Source organism: Leucopleurus acutus (genome assembly GCF_964270905.1).
Source record: "Leucopleurus acutus genome assembly, chromosome: 2".
Classification (NCBI taxonomy): Eukaryota; Metazoa; Chordata; class Mammalia; order Artiodactyla; family Delphinidae; genus Leucopleurus; species Leucopleurus acutus.
In genome coordinates this window covers 138,738,271-138,758,064 of record NC_139143.1, presented here as the reverse complement: position 1 = coordinate 138,758,064, position 19,794 = coordinate 138,738,271, and the positions used below count along the sequence as shown (strand labels likewise).

At 42.2% G+C, this 19,794-nt stretch overlaps 1 protein-coding gene across 1 annotated transcript in view; it reads left to right on the top strand.

The window, feature by feature from the left end:
* ROR1 (receptor tyrosine kinase like orphan receptor 1) overlaps positions 1 to 19,794 on the top strand; it is a gene marked incomplete at both ends in the record, with an annotated part of 406,574 nt that overhangs the window by 235,066 nt on the left and 151,714 nt on the right. The window contains one exon of the mRNA XM_082833145.1: positions 2,752 to 2,823. Coding sequence (XP_082689271.1) covers positions 2,752 to 2,823 — 72 coding nt within the window. The remainder of the gene's footprint in view (positions 1 to 2,751; positions 2,824 to 19,794) is intronic.

The window sequence follows — 19,794 nt, the reverse complement described above, 5'->3', positions numbered from 1 at the left end:
TCAACCTTTTGCCACGGTGAAGAAAATAAGAGAGGAGCTGAATCCGTTAGTGGACATCCTGCAGGGTCAAGACTGGCGGTCGCATCTCTCTAAAGCTGCTGCTGACCCTGGAATCGAGGGCTCTCAAATTGAGATGTGCTCAATTCTTCTTGCTTAACATTCAGCCTGCTTTTCGGGAGGTGAGGGGGGAAACTTATTAAACATCATTTTTGTGAGGGGCTACGTTAAACTACTAACATTAAACTTTTCACATTAAATAATCAGCCTTTCTTTCAAAAAAATGTGGCCTCAGAAGACAATATTTTTCAGGGAGATTATTCATATTTTAAGATATTTTATCTATTTTATCTGTTTTTATTATCATTTTATCTGAAAAGCTGAACATGTGGTTATCTCGAGGAATAGATCTGGAGTCTGAGAACAAAATTCCTCAGAAGCATCACAATCACTTAATGAGCTTGTGAATTGAAATTATCTTTGCTGTAGCCTAAGAACCCAGTGGTAATTAGTGTCCAGGGACACATGGGGAACAATTTCAACTGTTAGCAGTGCCAAGACTCCATTCATTTGTCATCAGTCTCAAATTATATTCAATCAGCAATTCAAATTCAGGCTAGAAAAACCAAGTGACATGTAGCTAACTTTCTATAAAATTAACACTGTAAAGTGAAACCTATGTTTCTGGCAATTTAGCTGTGAGCAGCAGTAAGATGAAGCTATGAAAATATTGAATGTAAATGCTGTCAAAATCTGTCTTAATCCCACCACTTCCCCACTCTTTGCTTCCTTGCCTGAATTGCTGCCGTGGCTGCCATGCTTCTATTCCCAAGCTCCCCGAAGTTCTGAGTGTTGGAGTGCTTGATGAGCCTTTTTATAAGGGGAACCACAGCAATCCAAAATACTGCCGACAAGGGGCCTTTATTCAAAGAGCCAAAGTGGGTGGCAGCAGGATGGGGGTCAGCGTGGAGCTGCAGTTGGAATCACACATGGAAGGCTCCAAAACGTAGACAATTAGCACTTCCTGGTGAAATCACCTGCATGAAATACCCGTTCCGAGGACAAGTGGTTGATGACAGAAGCACTGTCTTCCACTGTGGTTTTGTGCTAAGCATTTTTCTTACCTGGGCAGATTTTCCTTTTTGGCTTCATATTTTGGAATTCTCTGTGCTGTAAGATCCCTGCCATACTGCCCATCTGACTTCAGTTCCCCTTAAAAGAATCTATGCTGTTGTCGGCTCAGGATGGAGCAGGTGACTGGGGCTGTTTGGGGTGGGAAGGGTACGTGTGGCTTGGGTACTTTCTTTCCCACCTGCTTTCTTTTCCCACCTGAACAGGGGAAGCGAGAAACCAAGGAGGCCTGCACAGACCAAACAACGTTTTGTCTCTGCTGTACGTGGCAGGTGGATTGGAGACCCAGTAGACAAGCTAGAAGTGGCCTCTGCAGGGTCTCAGTGGGTAAACATCCTGTACCTGGCAAAGCTCACTGCTGACGGGTTGTGGCTTCTATGGCCACGTGGCAGACGGTCCCCATCAGTAAATAAGGAAATGTAGAGAGTGTGCTTGTCTAGGTGAAAAGGTGAAGCCAGAGAGAGGTAAGGTGAAAAACAAGTCAGGTTTCACAGACTTGAGGACTGGGCAGCATGGGCTGCCAGGAGGTATGTGCCTGGTGGAGTCAAGCAGACCTGGATATGAATCCAGTTCTTCCGCTTACTAAAGTTTATCTTGCATTCCGACACAGATCCATTTTCGGTGACTACCTAGAGTACTGTGTTGAAAAGGCTGTAAGGCAGACCCCAGGTTTAATAAGCAAAAAGGGCCATGATTGACTAATGATGTCTGAAGGAAGGGGAAGTGATGGCATGGGTGCCACGGATCTAACGACCCAGGCTCTGGGCTCTCTGAGATCCTGCCTAGCACTAAAGTTCTGTAATGCAGTGAGTGTGTGTGTGTGTGTGTGTGTGTGTGTGTGTGTGTGTGTGTGTGCGTGTATGTGTATGTGTGTAACCTAACAATTGGTTAGTGCAATCCTATTAGAATGTGCTAGTAGGATGGTGTCGTGGGTTAAATTTTCAAAACCAAAGACATCATTTGTATATTACAGTATATCACTGAAGAGTTTTAAAATTTTAATAGTGTATCATGTCCCTTAGACTATTGATTTGCATGTTTGCTTTAATTTATAATGGTTTTGAAAATTATCTTTGAATTTAGGTTACCACGAATGACTCTCCATATTCAAATACTTAGCTTTCATTTGTCTTGACTTAAGGTTTCAATATAGAGAAATCGATTTCTCTATTAATAGAAATGCTATCAATTCACAAACACAAATGAAGCCAGCAGCAGGAACAATGCTGTTCTCATGTTTCATGGGAAGACTATTGACTATATTAATCTAAGACTTGTCTTCTAACAAGAAAAGGAAGAGTTTGTGTTGGATGGTATTTGGTCATTTCTGTAGGTTTGGTTTTTCGTCAATGAAATATTTGTATTTTAATTTTCAAGCCTGTGCTTTAAAGAAAAACAACTTGGAATCTGGCCTCCAGTGTGTTTGTCTGGATGGCCTCTATGGTGCAGGCACCCCTGCCAGGCAAGTAGAGCAGACATTCAAGTTTACTAAGCTGTGGGACCGCGTGGTTTCTCTTGGAAGGCAGGGCCTTTGGAAATCTCCTGTGATGCTTCTAACAGCGCATACGTTACTATATTTAATATTGCCCTCGTCTTTTTCCCCTCCCTTCTTTGTCTTTTCAGAAACGGAGTTGTCAGTCACTGCTGACTTAGTGCCTACCTCATCGTGGAACATTTCAAGTGAGCTCGACAGAGGTACACCGTGGGGACACGTAGGGGTGGAGGTGGAAGAGGGGAGGCATGAAATGCCAGGTTTACTCCTGGCATGGCTGTCTTTGAAATCAACTGCTTTTTAGATCACTAGAAGGAGGCGGGGGCCAAAATAAATTCCCTGCTTACTGTGATCATTTAACATTTAATTACTTGGAATTCTATTATTTCTGGAAAGGTTTGTTGTTGTTTTTTCTTCTCTCTCTCTCTCTCTCTCTCTCTGTCTGTCTGTCTGTCTCTCTCTCTTTCCTTTCCCTTCTTCCCCTAAAATGTTCCACATGCTAAAAATGCTTCAAGATGTGGAAAAGGGTAGTTTCTGACCTTCCTGACACTGCATCTAGTGGATCTTATTTAGAGGATTTGATTCTGCCTGAGCCAGGACTGATCAGAGCTGTTTGCTGGGTGACCTTTTACAGTGAGTATTTGATGTGCTTGCAGGGTTCAGGGCAGAGTATTTGGAATGTTTGTAATTGCCTGTGTGTACAGATGGCAGCTTCCTGTGTGCACGTGGAGGACAGGTTCCTGCTATGAGTCTGTTGTAGTATTAATTAAGTCCTGCCGTATGCTAAGCACTGGCTACTCTGTAGAGATCCTATGTCCTGGAAGATAAATCAGGACACATTCAGAATCCCTGAAATTGGCTCATCCTACCCTTCAGGCTTATTTCTCTTTAGTCCCCTTTATGCCCTTTTATGCATCTCCAGCCCGATTTCTATTTCATCTTATATGTCCTGTGCTTTTTTGCTTCTCTACTTTTGTCTTAGCTGTTCTTTCCATCTGAACTGCCCTTCCTTCCTTGCCAGTCTCCATTCTCTCCCCTCTACAGGGCAACAAATTACTTCTCCTTTAAGTCTGAGCATATAGTCTGTATTAGCCACAGTCTTATCTGATCCCTCAGCAGGAAGTGGCCTTTCTGTATTTGGAACCCCCATAGTCTTTTTCTCTGTTTTTCTCTTAGCATTTTCTATGCTATATCATGGTGATTTACATACTTGTCTATCTCGCCCTTAAACCTGGAAGTTCCTTGTAGGTAGGATATCTATTTTGTTCTTTTTTTTTTTTTCCTGTCTCTATTAAAAAATCTAGTAGAGACTCTCATTCATAGGAAATCCTCGATAAATATGTATGGAATGACAGGTGAGTCACACCAGTCATATAGATGGATGGGCCACATCCATATATATATATATACAGATACCTTCAACAATCTTACTGAGTTTCTACTTTAGTTCAGGCATGATTTTAGGTTCTGGGATTATAGTGATAAAAGGAGCTCAAAAATCATTGTCAAAAATTGCCTTTTATGATCCGCTGTCTCTTGTCTGCTCGTGTATTCACTGGGAGTTAGATTTCCTTTCAGAGGAATGAGAATGTTACTTTATAAAACAGGAATGGGAAGATTTACTTTGTTGGTTATGCTCTTTAGGCATTTTAGGGTGGCGGGATGAGGTGAGATGTCTTTTCACCTTAAATCAAAGGACATTTAGGATCATTTGTTATCGTCAAATCTGATCTGGACATTCTTTTTCTAATTAAGGATTAAAACAGGGACTGCACGTTATGCCTCTGCATCTCCAGCACCAAGCACAATGCTGCGGAGGCAGTAGTTTCTCAACAAATCTTCGTGGATTTTTTTTAACAGAAAAGAAGAAATAAAGCATACCAAATGTTAAACCAGTGCTTATTCTGTGCCATGCAGTGTGCCAGGGGCTTTCAAGTATGTGAACTTACTTGGCAAGCTCCTTATAGCACCAACAGGAAAAAATACATCATTGCACACTACCTGTTACTGATCAAGTTCCAGTTACGGCTCTAGAAGGACATCAGTATGTGCTGAAAAGGCAGCAGAGCCACCAGTCAACTACCTCGCCTGCCAGACTTCGAATTTCTAGCAGACCAGCACTGTAATTAGCAGCTGTTGCCCTTCAAGAAAGTAGTGTCAAGTAGTAGAACCTACTGGCCAAAGGGTGGAACCTACTGGCCAAAGGGTGGAACTAAGGCAGTCCCCAAGCTCCTTTGATTGTTTAGCATGGCCTTCCAGAGAGCATGGATGGCTTTCCAGGGGTTCTTGGTGTCTTCTTTCTCTAGAAGGTAATTAGTATGTGGTCTTTACTTCCCACTTAGAATGAAAGCGAAAGCTGATTGATTCATTTATTCACTCATTTTGATCAATTCTTTATTGCTTCTGACTCTGATCTGGGCACAGTCTGAAGACTCAGGATCAAAAGATGAATCAGGGACTTCCCTGGTGGCACAGTGGTAATCCACCTGCCAAGGCAGGGGACACGGGTTCAAGCCCTGGTCCGGGAAGATCCCACATGCTGCAGAGCAACTAAGCCCATAAGCTACAACTACTGAGCCCACATGCCACAACTATTGAAGCCCACGCGCCTAGAGCCCATGCTCCGCAACAAGAAAAGCCACCACAACGAGAAGCCCACGCACCGCAACCAAGCGTAACCCCTGCTCGCCACAACTAGAGAGAAAGCCCGCGTGCAGCAATGAAGACCCAACGCAGCCAAGAAAACAAAACAAAAAAAGATGAGTCAGACCAGGGTCTCTGTCCTCCTTGAACTCAGAGCCAAGAGAGAAGGACTGATATCTAAAGGCATAAGAAAAACTTTCTGGTCAGATTGAGTTGTCAAGGGACATTCCTCCCAATCACAGAGAGATGCTAGTGTAAATACACAAGGGAAAAAAAAATCCATCACCAGTCTGGTATGCAGAAAGGAGAAATCTCCAGGTGCCTGAATTGAAGAACAAGCAGTGTTCAGTGGGAAGGAATGAAACAAAAGGTCCTATGAAAACATGGGAAGTATGTATGGTTCTTAGGGGCTGGAGTTTCAGAATCCTATAGGGATGAGAGCTGAGGCCATAGGAAACAAACTCCTTTCCAAGGCTGTCAATGAGGAATGACAGACCTGAGCATGAAATAAGGAAAATTCTGCCAAGGATCTGGTATGGAAGTCTATCAACCACCCTGGGCCACTGGGATCACCCACAAGAAATCAAAACCCCAACCTGTGTTCTCCATGGGTATGGGGTTGGTATACTTCTCTTATAGTGCACAAGCCACAAACCAAGAAGATAATGTAAAAACTTGGTCTGGAATTGATTAAACTATGAGATCCTGACAGGGGACAGCCTAAAGCCAAAAATCATCGTCAAAAAACGTCTCAACAGCCCAGCACGTATGGGTCTCCCACCAAAAACAAAATTTAAAAACTCAAAACCACAAAACAACAGAACTCCTGATGTTAAGTAATTTTAAATATTATAGTGTGTTCAAGAGAGGGAAAAAAAGCCACCATTAGTGAGAGTCAGACAAAACACATGGAGAAGTTCGTATCTTAGGAACTAAAAGCAATAGACCAAGTTGAGAGAGTAGATATGTTTAAAATGTTTCCTGGTGAAAGAGGAAATAGAAACCATAGGCCAAGTACAGGATAATATGACCAAAAAGTAGACATTTTACAAGAACTAAATAGAAATTCTATAATTGAAAAATAGAATTATAGAAATTAAAAATTCATCAAGTGGGTTAAACGGTGGCTGCACTCAGCTGAAGAGAGAAATGGCGAACTAGAAGACAGATTGAGGATAATATGGTAGTTCAGAGAATGGACCCTGGAGCCAAGGTGACGAAGTTTGAATCCTGACTCTGCTACCTGCATGCTGTGTGACTTTGGGCAAGCCACTCCACCTCTCAGTGCTTTGGTCTTCTCATTTGTAAGATGAGATAATAACAGTACCTACCTCACATGGTGGTTGTGAAAATTGATCTGGCTAACAAATCTGATAAACTAATTAGTTAAGAAGTAACAGCTGTTTTTGGTTAATACAGTTATTACTTTGGGCTTGGTAGTTAAAAAAAAAAAATCATTGGTATTTTGGCAGGCTTGTAAGGAAAGCGTATATTAGGGTTGGAGTGAATGTTTCAGATCCTGTTAAATCAGCCCATGTCAGCAGCCACCCACTCTGGCCTCCCCCACATGGCTGTTCACCCACACCAGCACCATATTTAGTTTGGTAAACAAGGTTCTCTATGGTCTTACCCTTGCCAGGTCCTCTCACCTCACCCCTACACTCCATACTTTGTACTCTTTGTTTCAACAACCTGCCTCTCTAATTCCCTGAGTATATCCTTCTATACTTCCAGTCTCTCTGCCTTTGTTCATACAGTTCCTTTTGATTGTATTGTCCTTAACCTTATTCTTCACATGGCTGACTCCTTTATTTAAGCATCACCTTAACCATTGCCTCACCCCCTTCTCCCCGCAGTGCTTCTAATGGGCATAGTGCTGAATAAGACCACCAGGGTTCCCGTTTTGGTGGACCTTGCATTCTAGAGGGAGAGGCAGATAATTACGAATCCTTTCATCAACCCCATTGACCATGCCATCCACAGTGCCCCGAAACATTTAATATGTGGGGTACCGTATGACCCCATGTCTGTCTTGCTCAGAATCCTTACCAGACTGTATTGACATCATCGATTCTTTAAAGTCTCTTTAAAGTCAGGTCCCTCTTATCCATTGGCTGCTCTTATTGCCCAACCAAGTGCCTGGTGTGTAGTGGAAAATGTGTTAAATGGTAGGGGTTCCAATGCCATCTGTGCCAACTAGTGTGAATTCCTTCTAGGTGTGAGGCACCTGCTGAGCATGTGAAGGCATCATTTGAATTCACACCACCGTGGGCAGCAGAACAGATAGGCAGCTGAGGCTCATGAGGGTTAAAGGACTCGGCTCATGAGGGTTAAAGGAAGGGCATAGCTGGTGAGTGGCGGTGCCAGGATTCCCACCAAGGCCTCCACACCAAGTCCAGGGATCCATGTCCAACATGGCAGTTGACTGCACTGTCTCCCCTGCATTCACATCCCTCCTCCAGTGGGACCATTTCCCTCACATGGAGAAACAGTAAAATAAAAGTCCGTCACTTGGTATCCTTTAATGCCTTTCTCTTCACCGACCTGCTCTGTTCCACCCATCAATCCCATTCTGGCTCCCCAGCCTCATGCTGGTCCTGGTTTTCTGTTAAATGAGTCCAGTCAGTGGCATTGAACAGTTACCTGTTTATCCTTTCCAACAGGAAATGAAATTTAAAAGAGACAAGGCCACCCGGGAAGAGCCGTTGAAAGCTACTATTGACAGGGCATGGGGGTAATTTCTGAAACAAATGCTTCAGAAGCAAGAGCCTCCTAAAATAAATCGATCTACAGGGGCCCAACCTCAGCTTCCCTGTGGAGGTTTCGGGATGGGGCATGATGAGGGCCTCTTTCCCCCTCTTCCATTTTCAGTCACATGAGGTCTCAGAGGTTCTCTATAGAAAGCCAAATGTTTCTTTTGGAGAAAGCACTGGAAATTGCACCCGTAGGTAGCAGAAAGGGAGGGAGCCTACAACTTAAAAAAATACTGAGGCCTCATTCCAACTGCAAACAGTTCTCTGTGCTGACAGGCTAGATTTGGGGGTATTTTCGTCCTGCTCTGCTTTTCTAGGAGCTGGCTTTCTCTACCAGCTCAGAGCTTTACACATGGTAGGGAAGCGTGTAGCAAGGTTCTTATGAGCATGAACTCTGGAGTTACTATGACTCTGAGCTTCCTTTCGCTCACCTGTGGAGCAGAGGCCTTCATCTCTATCACTAAGATTGTTTCCCTGGCCAACAAACACATCTGTGGGTTGCATTTGTGCTGTGCCCTAGGACAGCTGCTTGCGTGGTCGCAATAGACAGATACGTGCTGGCCTCTACCCCTTAGCTCACCGTCAAGGGTTGTGACCAGGTTTTCTAGTTCAGGAGTGGTTGCTTCCTCTTGTCCCCCCTCTCTGTTACTTGATTTGTCTTTGGTACATAAAGAGGCTATTTAAATAGCATTGACTGGTCTATACCTTGGAGCTTGGTTCACAGCTAGTCCTCATGGGACAGCTGAGTCCTTTCTTTTTACTCCTAATAGTATGTATCAGGAGCAGGGACAGTGGGTGTAGGGGTAAGAGGGGGATGGACTAGATCAGGAGACTTGGTACTTGGCAAGCTAAAGAGTAGTCCTCCCGGGACTGGTAGCTGGTTGGAGGAATTTCTGGGGGAATTGCTGGAGGTAGTTTTGTGGTGTTTGAAACAGCCCAAGTTCAGCAGCCTTTGGCCTTCTGCAATGTCTTCTTAATATTGATAGCATCATTTTCTTTAAAGGACTGATATCATACTGCCACTATTAATCGCAAAAGCACTTGGAGCCTCTGTAACCTTATATGGAAAATGGGAGAAGTGGTATCACTCCAAAGCATAAAATAGAGTCTAAAGTCCCACCACAGTCTCTAGAACAGATAGTTGCTCATTTCAGGTAATTCTCTTACCCCCACCCCTTCTTATTCCCAAGGGGAGGGTAGTATGATCCAGTGAATGAGCACTTGACAAAGAACCTAGATTCTAGTCCCAGCTCAAGTGCACAACCAGGTCAGTGACCTGTCATTTAAGCTCTGGGCCTCAGTGTTCTCATCTGTAAAAAGGGAGTTATCGATTCTTGTTCTGTGAGGCTTCAGTGCTGCAGGTCCATTATGGTAGCCACCTGTAGCTGTTGAGTACTTAAAATGTGGCCAGTCCAAAATGAGATTAGTGTGACTGTAAAACCCAAACCAGATTTCAATGGCTTATTCCATTGAAAAAGGACTTAAAATATCTTATTAGTAATTTTTATATTGATTATATGTTAAAAGATAATTTTTCATATATTGAATTAAGTGAAATATATTATTAAAATTAATTTTACTTGATCCTTTTAATGTGGCTACTAAACAATTAAAAATTACACATGTCACTTGCATTATAATTCTATTCAAAGGTACTTCTCTAATGAAACAACAGCTAGAACTTCAGGTAAATCTAACCTGTGTTTCCTACTTGCAACACGAGGCCATGTTCTCATATCTATGCGAGGTTTAACATTCTAGGAACTGCTTTTTATTAAAAGAAATTTTTTGAAAACTGATTTTTTGTGTGTGTGTGATGCTTAAAAATATATCAAGTACTTTATGTGTAAGGGATAAGCATTATTGATTCTAAGCTGATCATTAACTCTCAGAGAAAGGCAATATCTCAAGTAATCTCCCTCCTTTGGAGAAAAACTTTGTAGGTTAGAAGTCCAAAGCACAGAAGGTTTATACTTCGATAATGGTTACATAAATGACAGCAATGGGACCCCAGAACAAGTCAGGAAACCCCAGCTTCGGGGCAGTAGTTGGGTATATTCAAACAGGGCCCTGATGATCCAGTGTTGCCTCTATCTCTCAGACTTCACCTTGCACTATTCTTTCCTGCTGGCTATGCTCCACCAGCCACACTGGCTTCCTTTATGTTCCTCTAGCAAGCCAAGTGCTTTCCTGACCAAGGGCACTACCCAGAATCCCCTTCTCTTGCTTTTCCCCTCCTTCAGATCTTGATGTAATGATCATCTCCTCAGAGAAGCTTTTCCTGATCATCCAAAGTTAGTTTCCTTTTCCTTTATAGTGATTTTAAAAAGAAAGAAAAAAATCTGGTCTAGGCCTGGAAGCAGTGAGAAAAATCCCTTCTTGATAAGAAAGCGGGGAAGCTTCTTGCCAGCTCTGCTGTGTCCACTTTATCCCTCACTAACTCACAACAAGTTTTCAGTCCCTTTGCCTGGAACCCAGCGTGGAAGCACGTGACATGGAAATCATTTTCTCTTCAACCAAGCTGCTCTCTCCAGCACTCCTGTTAATCCTCTTTACCTGACAAGTCCATTCACTTTAGGGAAGGGAACCGCCAAGATGAGAACTACGCAATTTTGTCATAAAATGGAGGGGAAACGAACCTTTATGGTCAATCTTGATCCTTCAAAGCCTGCTCCAAGGGGAGGAGTTGGCCATTGGGCACCACCACTGGGGCAGAGAGGGTCAGCCTCCCCACTCAGTACTCCATCCAGCCCATCATTCCAGCTCTAGCTCCAGCTCTTGGTACCACCAGTCCCTCCCAGCAGCCCTCCCTCCCCTCCCCTATGTGCTGCTGTCAGTGGGGCCTTCAGCGTAGAGGCCTGGGGCCCAAGGGTGTTCTGCAAATGGCCAAGCTTAGCTGAGTGGGGAGCACAGAGCTCCCCCTTCCCGGCAAGCACCACCCAGTTGAGACAGAGGGGCAATCGAACAAGCTTGGAAATGTTTACGCTCCTGTTTTTACCATTTAGAATCAGGATAGAGATTTATCTACCTCCCATCATGGGTCTCAGATTCCTTACTCCCTTGGTACCATCTTCACTAATTCCTGGCAAGACAAGGCACAATCTTGGACTCATAAATAATCAGGAAGCAGCAGAAAGGGCATTTCTCGATGCTCCCAGGCAAGCTTTGTCCTTGCCTGGTATCTTAGTTTTGATTTAAACCTGCCTGCCGAGAGAACCTCCCTGAGTACCCACTTCAGAAATGGCTTTGGAGTTTGGCCTCAAGGTGCTTCTAGAAACTTGTGGACTGAAGTCCTGCTCACAGGGATTATAGGAGGTCTTTGTAGTCCTGGGCCTATGGCTCTGGTCAACCCTTGCTCAAAGACTCACAGGGACTTTTGGACCTAGAGGCCTCTTGACAAGGGAGGGAGAAGAGATTATACCAAGTGCCCTCTGGCTCCTGCCTTAGCGTCCACCACTCTGCCCCCTCCACTCTTGCTTGCTGTGCACGAGAACCAGCTGCTCATTGTTCCCCATCCTATTTCAGGCCGCTCTGCAAACGCTGCTGTTTGCTATGATGAGAGTACCCTCCCCACCCTTTTGTCATCCTTAAAGGCCCTGTACAGACTGATCACTTGGAGGAAACCTTTCCTGACCCCACCTGCCCCTATAGGAAATCACATCTTACTCTGTGGAGGAAGTGGTTCTGCCCACCACACTGCTAGGGGATGCTGATTTCTGTGTATATTTTCTTTCTCTCTCCCCTTCTTCTTCTCTCTTGCAAGAAATATGCATTAAGCATCTTCTTCATGTCAAGCAAAGCCCTCACGGCTCACCCACTCTAGCAGGAGGGTCAACCTGGAAGGGCACTGTGGAGAGTGCTTTGAGAGCCACGGGAACAGCTTGCCAGGCTGAGAACGTCTTGAGATCAGGAATTAGCTCTTTTTTCTGCATCCCTGTAGCTCTAGTAACAGGTATTTGAATAAATAAATAAATGAGTGAGTGGTAAAAATCAGAACATCAGAGTTGAAAGGTACTTTAGAGTCACAGTCCTCTAACACTGCTGGTCTCAGAATCACCTGAAGAGACCCAGGCTCATTGAAGCAGACTAGACTCTAAGCCTCTGTATTTTTACTGACTTCCCAGATGATTCTGATTCTCACCAAAGTTTGAGACCCACTGATAGAGCAGTAGGTCTTAACCTCAGCTGTGATTGGAATCACCTGTGGAGTTTTAAAAATTACTAATGCCTGGGTCTATTCCCCATTCCGCGCCCCCCCCCCCCATTCTTATTTCACTGTTCTTCTATACAATCTGGGATTTGAGGGCTTTAAAAGCTCTCCAGGTGATTCTAATGTGCAGCAAAGTTTGAGAGCCACTATTACAGAGTTCTAGGCTAATCTACCCTGTAGTCTTACCATGGTGTTCTAACAAGTGATTTATCCCGGTACAGATGGTTGGAACTTTCTCCATTTCTGTCCTTAATTTTCTGAGGTAATATAGAAAAAAGAACGGGGGTTGGAGTCCTTGGTTTATATTTGAGCGCTGTGGCTAACTCCGGTTCTCAAAAATTGAGCTTTACTTTTTTGGGGTTTTTTTTTTGTTTTTTTTTCATCTGCCAGGGTTGTCATGAATATGAATGTAATGACATAGGTAAGAGGGCTGAGCTAGGTCCCATTCTGAAAATGTCTGAACGAGTTGGTGTAACTCCATCACTTTTTTTATGCGGCCATGAGGAGTAATACTTTCCTGCCTTATGAAGTGATATCAGCTATTACCAGTTGCCAGCTATTGAGAGTTTTTTAATGTGCCATGAACACGTAAAGTGATTTACATGCGTTGTTGTATTTAATCCTTATAACAATTCTAAGAGATAGTACATCTATTTTATGGATGAAAAGACCAAGCCTTAGACAAATGTAATGGGCTGTCCGTGTCCTAATCCCCAGATCCTGTGAACTTTATCTTATTTAGAAAAAGGTTGTTTGCACGTGTAATTAAATGATGGTAAGGATCTTGAGATGAGATCACCCTACATATCTGGGTGGACCCTAACTGTCTACAGGTATCCGTGGCAGAGGGAGATTTCATACAGACCCACAGAGGAGCCAGTGATGTGAAGATGGAGACAGAGACGGGAGTGATGGAGCCACAAGCCCAGCAATGCCAGGGCAGCCCCCAGAAAGTGGAAGAGGCAGGGAATGGATTCTTGCCTAGAGTCCCCAGAGGGAGCAGGGTTCTGCCTGCTCTTGGACTGTAGCCTCCAGAATTGGGTCAAAATAAATTTCTGTTGTTTTAAGCCACCGAGTTTGTAGTAATTTGCTACAGCAACACCAGGAAACTAATAAAAGCAGTTTCAACAATTTGCCCAAAGTCACGAAGCTGTGAAACCAGAATTCAAACACATGTCCTTACCCAATATGGTCTATTGCCTCCAAACGGAATTGAAATTCGTAATAAAATATCTCAGATTCATTTATTCAACAAATGTATATTGCATCCTACCGTGGACAAGGCCTCTTCTAGGATCTGAAGATGTAATAGTGAACAAAACAGAAACAGTCCTGCCTTCAGATACCCTAAATTCAGTGGAAGAGAGAGACTTTAACAATTAATTTTACACAGGCACATATACTAAAAATCATTTAATTGCAGCAGTGATAGGTGCTTTAAAGGAGAAGTATGACAACACAGCTGTATAAAAACAGACAGTTACCCTAGAACAACAGGTTCTCACACCCTCCCTCACTAGGCCCAGCTAATAGCCACCTGAAGTAGGGGTCAGCACTGCAGTTTTTTCTGGCCAGTTTCTTGGGAGGTTACATGTCTACAACTCCATTTGAGCCCTCCTGCACTTTAGGAGAAGTCAGTCTAGAAACAGGGCAAATCCCTTGCTTGGGATAAGGACCCACAATAGGAGGAGGGCAATAAGGCCTTCAGCAGGCAGTGAGCTCTGCAACCTATTACGAACATCATTCTGAGGCAGTGGCGTGTGGGGAAACTGCTCTTAGACAGGGTTGGAAATTTGTGCATTCCTGTGCCAGACAAGATTTCCTGTAGGGCCCTGAGAAGCTCACTAATCATCTCCTTAGTTCCAAGCGATATTACTTCAGGGCAGTTCCTGTCAGGGCCCCATGCTTAAATATCTCTTTGCTTGGGTTTATTCCATCAAATGCTTCATTTGCTTTGAAAAAATGCTCTGACCCTTAGCTGGGTCCAGCCGCTTAGGAAGTTCAACTCACCACATGCCTCAGAGGGCTCCTAGCTTTGACCCCAGTTGCTGCAACTAAGACTAACTTATTTTCTGCAAATGATTTCATTTTGGGGGCCCTAAGTCAGTCCTGATCCACTCCAGTCATTGGAATATGGTTGTGTAGAATTCCAGCTGACTCGCAAGAATTCTCTCTATCCATGGCCTTTACTTGTCTTCTGAACTCAGAAAGCTGTGTTTTCCTGGAGATCCTTCCCAGGTCTCTAATCCTTTTCCCATCACCTATATACACTTATTCATTCAACAGGTTCTTATAGAGTACCAACCGTGCACCAGGCACTGTGCTAAAGACGGAGTGGTGAAAACACAAAGCTCCTCTCTCACGAGCCTCACTTCCTGGTGGTATTAGCAGATCCCTGTGTGGGAAGTACTATTCCGGCCAATCCTTCCTGAATGCCTGTTCTGTTCTAGGCATTGTATGAGACATTTTGCTCACAATGCCATCCCATTTAATGTACCATCAAAACCCTGTGAGGTAGGTGCTATTATGCCCATTTTCCAGCCATGAAAACAAGCTGAGAGACGTAAAGTGACTCAGCTAGTAAATGGCAGAACTAGGATTCAGATCCGGATTTTTCTGACTACAAAGTCCATATTCTCAAAGTCCATATTCACTGCCTGCTGAAGGCCTTATTGCAAAGTCCATATTCTCAAAGTCCATATTCACTGCCTGCTGAAGGCCTTATTGCCTAGTTCTAAACTAATAATCCATGTTTATCGGGAGGAAAGAAAAAATTGGGTTATAAGTTTATAGAATATCCTTTCTGGAGGAGGAGATTTTTAATTACCCTTAGGCGATTTTTCTTATTTGTGTTTTTCCTTTAATTTCCACATTTTCTTCAATAAATATCCTGTACTCTTGTAGTTAGATATAAGTAAAATATGTAAGAAAATAAGGAAACTCATGTATACCCCCAAAGAATTGAAAACAGGTACTCAAACAAATATTTATATGTACTTGCATGTTCTTTTTTTTTTTTTTTTTTTTTGCTGTGTTGGGTCTTCGTTTCTGTGCGAGGGCTTTCTCTAGTTGCGGCAAGCGGGGGTCACTCTTCATCGCGGCACGCGGGCCTCTCACCGTCGCGGCCTCTCTTGTTGCGGAGCACAAGCTCCAGACGCGCAGGCTCAGTAGTTGTGGCTCACGGGCCTAGTTGCTCCGTGGCATGTGGGATCCTCCCAGACCAGGGCTCCGTGTCCCCTGCGTTGGCAGGCAGACTCTCAACCACTGCGCCACCAGGGAAGCCCTACTTGCATGTTCTTAGTAGCAGTATTTATGATAGCCAGAAGGTGGAAACAGCCCAAATGTCCATTAGTTGATGACTACACTGACATATTGTGGGGTACACATACAGTGGAATATTATTCAGCCATAAGAAGGAATGGAATACTGATACATGCGACAAAGTGGATGAACCTCGAAAATGTTATACTAAGTGAAAGAAGTCAGATACAAAAAGTTCCATGTTGCATTCATGTAAAAAATTCCAGAATAGTTCAGTGCCTAGAGATAGAAAGCGAATAGGTGATTGCCAGGGGCTGGCGTGAGGGAGAATAAGGAGCAACTGCTTAGTGAGTCTGGGGTTCTCTTTGGGATGGGGTGCATATTTTGAAACTAGATAGAAGTGGTGGTTGTGTAACATTGTGAATGTACTAAATGACACTGAATTTTGTAATTCACTTTAAAATGGTTCATTTCACATTATGTGAATTTCACCTAAATAAAAGTAAGAAGACTCAAAATAAATAAAATAGGCACATTGATAAGCTTTTATCCTGCTGCTCTTCTTTACTGCTAGTGATGTGAGGACTATAAAAATGGATTTGACATCTCCACGCCAGGACTATTTTTACTTAGTGCCTCAGCCCTTAACCCAAGTAAGAGCCCTGGCCTGGCCACTAACTAAAATAACCTTGGGCCGGTCACTTAATGTCTTAGAACTTCAGTGCTCTCAGCTGTCACACAGAATTAATAATGTCCACTGAGGTCATTATCAGATCCTAATATGATAATGTGGTGCTCTATAAACTATAAAGTGACTTGCATATATTTTTCCAGTCTATTTTTATATCAAGAACCACTAAGTAATCAGAAGTCATCTCCAGCTGCTTACCAAGTGTGAGTGTTAAAAGAACCATTAAAAGTAAGTGGTGAAATCTTGATAATGTGTGTATTCAAAGACCACGCTTTTTGTTGTTGCTGACGTTGTTTTTTTTATTTGTGGGTGTTTTGTTTGCCTTTATAACAAAGTCTATTCCGATAACAAAGGATGTTTGGGCTGGGGATGGGGAGGAGAATAGGTTGGGATAATGAGATACATGGACCCCGGTGTTCATAGCAGCACTATTTACAATAACCAAGACATGGAAGCAACCTAAACATCCACCAACAGAGGATGTGGTACATATATACCATGGAATATTACTCATCCATAAAAAAAGAATGAAATAATGCCATTTACAGCAACATGGATGGACCTAGAGATTATCATACTAAGTGAAGTAAGTCAGAGAAAGGCAAATATATGATATCACTTATATGTGGAATCTAAAAAACTGATACAAATGAACTTACGTACAAAGCAGAAACAGACTCACAGACATAGAAAACAAATTTATGGTTACCAAAGGGGAAAAGGGTGGGGGAGATATAAATTAGGAGTTTGGGATTAACATATACATACTGCTATGTATAAAATAGATAATGAACAAGGACCTACTGTATATCACAAGGCACTATACTCAATACTTTGTAATAGCCTATAAGGGAAAAGAATCTGAAAAAGAATGTGTGTGTGTGTGTGTGTGTGTAGCTGAATCACTTTGCTCTACACCTGAAACTAACTCAACATTGTAAATCAACTATACTCCAATTTAAAGAAATCCATCTGCATATTTACAGTCCCTAGCAACAGTGTAGGAGAAGGCACCATTCTACTTATTTTCACTAGTACTAAGTATTATCATTTTCTTAGTCATTGTCAATTTTAAAAGCAAAAATGGTATGTCATTTTTATTTTAACTTTCATTTCTTTGATAACTAAGTAAGGCTGAATTTTTTTCTATGTTCAGTGGCCATTTTTTTCTCTGATGAATATTCATTCCTTATTCTCATTCTATTAGTGTATATATCTTTTTTTACTGCTTTGAAATCCGCATTTTTAAAACTAGCTTAGCTTTTAACTTTGCTTATGGAATGTGTATGTTTTCATATAGATAACTTTTAATTTTACGAAATCAAATCTATCAATCATTTTCTTTTATGATTTTGTACTTTGGTGTCATGGTTAGGAAAGCCTTCCCTTCCCCAGGATGATAGAAGCACTTATATTTTCTTGAAGATATTATTAAGTAAAGACTTCCTTTTCAAAATCTGGATCAAGTTGAGCAGTATTTCCAGCCCTAGAGAGGGCAGCAAATTAATCTGATGCCAGAGTCAGCTATATCTCCACAACCTATACGCAGAGTATCTCCCAGATGAATGACCCTTAGAAGGTAATATAATCCAACCTTCTAGCTGATGTGTGACTCTCTCCTTCTAAAAGCCTCATATGTCATTCTACACTAACCTTCTATATGAACGGTTTCTCTCTGATTAGAAAGCTTTTACATGAACACTTTCTTTAGTGACATTATAGAAGTCTACCCTACTCTTCCTTTTGAGAATCCTAAGGTTAGGATGGTCTTTCTTATGCTGAGCCAATTGGTCTTTGTTTTCACTCTTTCTGCCATGTCTACTCCTTCTCAGAAAATGGATGAAAGCTGTTCTTGGGACTTCGTAGTCATATTGGGCTGGTTCCTGCCCTGGTGTTCAGGAGCTGTATGGTCTTCAGTAAATTACTTAACCTCTTTGAGCCCCAGTTTCATCATCTATAAAATGAGGATTCAAAAATTCCTATTATTACACATTCTAACTTTGAGACAGAGTTAAATGCTGGAGCACTTAACAAGCTTAGCAGCTGTGTACCGTCATTTCAGCCTTGATTATGACTCAAGGTTTTCTTTAGTTCTAAGCTTCTAAGATGTGTATGCAGTGTTTGAAGCAGTGTTTTATAGCCTATGATTAATAAATAAAGCCAAAATACATCTCCAGGTAAATTTGTAAGTACATTGAAAAGAGGCAAGAGTCAGAATCAATGTCATAATATATTAATGCCAATAATCTGTTATGAAACTTATTGTTACATAGATGTCTTCATTACTTTCAGTATTGCTTTGAACTTTGGAATAAAATGACAGATAGCCTCTGGGAGTCTTTTCTGTTCTTAGATAGAGGACCTGGCCTATGGACACTTGGACCTCATGAGAGGATCTTAAGGATTAGGGGAGTTCATACATGACTGTGGTAGTACATTATCATTATCATATTATTGACCACAGAATCTTCCCTTTCTTGGGATAAACAGTTACCATTCTTTTCATTATTTTTCCTCCTAACTTGTTTTCTAGATCCTTCCCCCATAAGAGGTAGCCTTCTGGAGTGAGCACACAATACTCCAGGTAGACCTGGACCACATAAGGTGCAGCAGGACCATCTCCTGCTTCTTTTGCATTTTTATTCTTGCAACCAAAATTCTAAGTCTCTGGGTAGCATCATCTTGTTGTTAACTTTTGAAAAACTTGCAGTTAGCTAAATCTCCTATGAGTTTCTCATAATTTTTGCCATTTACCTGCATCTCTCCTTTCTCATACTTGTATGGTCAGTATTTTACATCCCAGTACTTGCTATAAGCTATTCCTATTATATTTCAACATGTTTAATTTATCATATTATTTGATGCTATCACTTAGCATACTTAAAAGCTTCCAACTTTGTATCTTATTAATTTGGTCCTCATCTAAGACATTGATATGACTGTTGGCTGGGAAAGGATATAGACAGAGTCCCCGTTATGATTATATCTTGTCTTGTTGCCAGTATAGAGAACCGTCTCTCTTACAAGTGTATATAATTCAGGTCTTGTTTTTGAGAGTCTACAGACTTATTTTAGCATCTTTCTGTTTCTCTGAACTTTTTAAAGTCAGCATTCCTATTTTGTCCCATTAATGCCTTTCAAAAGCATTTGTTGAACTATGTACCAGACACTGTGGCAAGTAGTATGTGCCTGTCTTCAAGATGCTCACAGTCTCATGGGGGAAACAGACTGAAAGGAGAGGGTGTATAATAGAAGAAATGGGGGAGTTGTAGATAAAGATTTATGGAGGTGGTGACATTTGAGCTGGGTATTACACAATATATAGAAGTTTGCATAGCAGAAAGTAGATCAAGGACACATCTGGCCATGCCCCAAATCCCCTTTCCTTAGACCACATGAATGCCAAAATTGCATGTTCATTTTCTCTCATGGTTCCTGCTGTTCTTCTGCAAACAGTATTTCCTTGTTCAGAATTAGATTTCTATTACTGGCATTCTAGGAGATGCAACTGCTCTCCAGGATTGCTAAGAATAGAGAATATGTACCATCTTTTAGCTGGTGGATACTTTTAAGAAGTATTCAGATCATTGAACATCCTATATCTCTCTAATGTCTT